The sequence below is a fragment of the Cebidichthys violaceus genome, unplaced genomic scaffold, assembly GCF_023349555.1.
Source record: "Cebidichthys violaceus isolate CVI_PGR_0920_01 unplaced genomic scaffold, fCebVio1.0.p SCAF_179, whole genome shotgun sequence".
In the NCBI taxonomy this organism is placed as follows: domain Eukaryota; kingdom Metazoa; phylum Chordata; class Actinopteri; order Perciformes; family Stichaeidae; genus Cebidichthys; species Cebidichthys violaceus.
The window spans coordinates 24,109-28,212 of NW_027176350.1; the positions used below are offsets into that span (position 1 = coordinate 24,109).

Sequence of the window (4,104 nt, forward strand, 5' to 3'; positions counted from 1 at the left end):
CTTAAGAGTTTCAAGTCCTGGATTTAGTCCCAGCCTTAAGCTTCATTGCTTTATGCACCACCCTCAATAAGACCAACGCAAGTCAATGTTAGTGCAGGACTCTGTGGTCAAAAGGTAACTAACTAACCCAAAACGTGCTCCTAATGTACTCTTAATGGACTTCACAGCATTTTTTTTAGAATACCTGGGTTAAAGTAGGTTGATGCTTAAAGGTTTATGGCAGAAGCATGCAGGCTCACCCTTGTGGAACAAAAACAAAAATGAACGAATGGAAGGTACATGATGGTGGTCATTAATACAACAGAATCTGATATAGAGTTTTAATAAAACTTTATTACAGTGGCAATTTGATTAGACGTTATCAGGCTTCAGTCACCTTTTAAGAACATCAAACACTTTTATTATTAGTTTTAAAGGCTGAATGACTGAAGAATAAAGTATATAAAGTAGGTCTATTTTACAGCACCCGAAATGTTGAGTAATGTCAAAAGTTAATTACAGTATTAAAGCTGAATCTGTTAGCGGTAAATAACTTTTGTCATCTTAATATACAATTAATAGCAAAACTGAGACAGCTGTTAAATGTGAAGGATCAGTGGTTTATTTGTCATTCACAGCTTTATTTTATGTAAACATACAATTTAAAGAGACAGAGCAATATGCTTAACACAGAGAAATTATCCAAAATAAAGACAATGGAAGTTTCAAATGAGCAAACTTGTTATTTAACATCATTTCCCCAGATTAAATGCAGTCTTTAGACCGATATGAGTGCCACCATGGTCAGGACAGTGCAAAACATCATGGACACAGAACCAGTGATAGGAGTAGAGGAGTCTGGATCAAAAGAAAAAATAATTACTCTGTCTTTTCCATTTGCCATCACATATCAGTATCAATATGTTACTGTAGAGAGTTATGAATGAGAGCTTAAATACCACGCAGTGTGTGGAACACAGAGACTTCCAGACCAGTGATAGGGTTACGGGCCATGCAGGTGTATTTCCCCAGGTGCCTGTATCCCATCTCATGGATGTAATGTGCAGGGCCCTGCATCGTCATGTGTTTGAACGTCCAGAAGAAAGTTGCCTTTGGTAGGGAGTCAGCAGAGCAGCTCAGAAACACACTCTCTTCAAGTTCTGCTCCATTTGGAGTCTGAACAATTCTTGGTGGGTCAGGTCCCCCTGAAAAGATGAGGAAGATAATGATTATAATGAGACGGAAGAAAAAAATCATATAATTGCAAATACATACAAAGTGCTGTGGCATATTAAAGTACAATAGAAAGTACTTACAGTAGACTTTAAGTCTGCATTTGGCCATATCAAAACTGAAATCGTTGCTGGCATTACAAAGAAACTCTCCAGTGTCTTTCCTGTTCAAGGGGCTGATGGACAACACTCTGTTGCCATCGTGAAAGCTGAATCTGTCTCCGGGAACCAGAGGTTTGCCGTCCTTCAGCCACACACAAGACACGGGGCCGTCTGCATGGCAGGTTAGGTTGAGGGAGGTTTGACCTTCCATTAAGTTCTCTGTGGGGCAGGCCATGGTGGGCTTTGACACTTTGGCTGTGCACAAAAATTGAATAGGAAGAGACATTCTCAAAACGAACATCTTGTTGATAGTAGCTGATATTTTCAGTCCAAATACGTTGATATTACACAAGCATTATTTTAAATACACCGTCAGATTAATGAAGTCTAACTTACTCAGCACCTCCAGTTTAGCAGTTCCTTGAATCTGTGCTGCGCCGTAGGGGATGATGATTAACTCGTATTGCCCGCTGTCTTTTTCAGTCAGGTTTCTCAGCACCAGAGAGCCGGTGAATTTATCCAGGACGATCCTGTTCTCATAGCCTGGTCCCATTACATCTGCACTGGTTGAGGTTATTACATTGGTGGTACGATTGAAAATCCAAGTCAATGCCATAAATGGTTCGGCTGGTGGTTTTACAGATGTTGTGAAGGTCACACTCTCCCCCGTTGCTCCACGAAGTAAGTCGACAGTGAGTACACCGGCTCCATAGCAGAGACCTGCTGAAACGTTTACCGGTCAGCCAACATTTGTCAACCTCTAGTTGTATTTTTGATGAATGTGAAAATAATTTCTATGCATTTCTTACCTGAGGAGAGGACCAGAAGTATGGTTGACCTGAGAAATGTATAGCTCATGGTGTATTACTCAGTTTGGTCCTCTTCTAATGTTATCTGACCATCTGCTGTCTGACTTTGTGCAACAACGGAAGAAGTGTCCCTGAGATAATCTGCAATCAATGAAACATGTCATCAAGACGTCCACAGGCTGGGCATGCTTAATTATTAACTCAATTAACCATTTCTTATTGTTGCCCTCCAAACTTGCATAACAAGCTAATAAAAGACAACTGCATGTTCTGAACACCAGAGATTATGATTGTTATTCATGATTTCCTCTTAGTTACTAGTTACTAACTTGATCATAACGGAATCTTTCGGAACAAGAGTCTTCGGCCACACTAGCAGCTCTGTGACGCAGCTCTACTGCATTTAGGCATAGCAGGGCGCTAAATGCTGACATCGGCATGCTAACACGCAGTAACAATGTAAACATGGTGATGCTTATAACAATAAGAGAATAATAAGCTTTATCTATTCAGCACTTTTCAAAACAGAGATACAAAGTGTTAGGACTGCAATGAGGAAATTATAAAATCGGGCAATTAGAAATAATACAAAAATTAAATAGAATAAGATGCTCAACAATGATACCAATTTCAGCAGTTATACTAAAACAGATAACACATGTTGGAAACAAAAGAGGCTCCTAACATTAACAGTTTGCCATATTAATTAATACCTCATGAGGAAAAACTAAGGGATTTATCTAAATTCATCCTAAGGGGGGACATGAATGTCTAAATCAAATGCCATGGCAGTTCATCCAATACTTGTTGAGATATTCAGTCTGGACCAAAGGATGACTGAGTGACAGTCTAACGTGAGTTTAAAAGGTCCTCGGGTCATCTTCAGTAAATTACATCAATACCACTTTGCTCAACGTCTTTTATTCACCAACCTCGATCTGACGACGATAAGCCTCTGGGGGCAAGGTGTAATATTTCTGATGTTCCAGTATAGTCAGTGGATATCAGGGCCAAGACTTCCTCTTCCGTGCGTTGTTCATTATTTGCGGTCCGAAGTTCAAAAGTAGCTATTTAAACAAGCTAATTTGAAACTGATAAAAAGAAAAATCGTTTGCCGATGGGTTCCGTATTACATTTTGGATAATACTTCAGCTTCTTTTGCTTTCCGCTCTGACTGTTTTTATGCATCCAACCAAAGCCTGCTCAAACGTGATTGGCTGCACAATTGATACAAATTTAATCAAAATCTCAATATGGCACAATATTTTTAAATGCGAAATGTCAAAATACCACTTCAAATTAAATATTGTCTGCTGCAAAGATGTGCTGACCTAGACATATTCAAAAGGCTTAAAAAATATCTTTGTTTGGTACAGATACCAGCAAAAAATCACATATCGCATTTGCAAATCAAAATTAGATTTTTATTTTTTTATTTTTTATTGTGCAGCCAATATATCCTAGACCAAAATCTTGTGTATAGAGATTATTTATTCACCATATTGCCACATTAACTACAGTCCATCATAGGAGGGCGGCATTCTGCAGCTTTTGGCATAAAAGTCATCGGCAGATTCAACAGATTTGTCTCATTATTTAGACATTTTGCAATTCAGCGTTTTGTTAGATTATCAGTGTTAACTTGAACAATTGTCATATAATTACCGCTGCCATAGGATTACATTCATAAAGAGCACATTCAAAGTCTGATGATCAGCTTTGACTTGTCTACGAAGCTTCGTCAACAATCAAGAATAAACCTCAGAGGCACAACTTCATTGTTTCATTTATTGTTTGTTAGCAGTACACAAATGTCAATTGTATCAATTCAAATAAACAATAAGTATATACAGCTTTACAAAAAAAATGTCCACAGTTACGAGTGTCTGACCACTATACATTACATTTACATTACATTACAGTCATTTAGCAGATGCTTTTATCCAAAGTGACTTACAATTCAGTATCTATCTATACACCGT

General features: G+C 38.2%; 1 protein-coding gene across 2 annotated transcripts; it reads right to left on the reverse strand.

The window, feature by feature from the left end:
* Positions 1-313: 313 nt before the first annotated feature.
* LOC137874243 (carcinoembryonic antigen-related cell adhesion molecule 1-like) lies at positions 314-2,258 on the reverse strand. 2 transcript variants are annotated; one of them, XM_068712858.1, is made up of 5 exons: positions 2,123-2,258; positions 1,710-2,036; positions 1,296-1,568; positions 939-1,184; positions 314-837 (listed from the first exon to the last, which is right to left on the reverse strand). In XM_068712858.1, exons 1-5 carry the CDS (start codon positions 2,169-2,171, stop codon positions 758-760), a joined length of 975 nt encoding a protein of 324 aa, XP_068568959.1. In that variant the 5' UTR covers positions 2,172-2,258; the 3' UTR covers positions 314-757. The 2 variants fall into 2 exon arrangements, with proteins under 2 accessions (XP_068568959.1, XP_068568960.1); XM_068712859.1 differs by having other exon boundaries at positions 1,710-2,033; positions 2,123-2,257.
* Positions 2,259-4,104: the final 1,846 nt, after the last annotated feature.

What these genes read in the sequence shown, in the direction of transcription:
- LOC137874243 (XM_068712858.1), bottom strand. Translation starts at nt 2,171, where the DNA reads ATGAGCTATACATTTCTCAGGTCAACCATACTTCTGGTCCTCTCCTCA. An exon ending in TGCTAAACTGGAGGTGCTGA is followed by an intron (nt 1,569 to 1,709) that starts GTAAGTTAGACT and finishes TTTTGTGCACAG; the next exon opens with CCAAAGTGTCAAAGCCCACC. An exon ending in TGTGTTCCACACACTGCGTG is followed by an intron (nt 838 to 938) that starts GTATTTAAGCTC and finishes CTTTTGATCCAG; the next exon opens with ACTCCTCTACTCCTATCACT.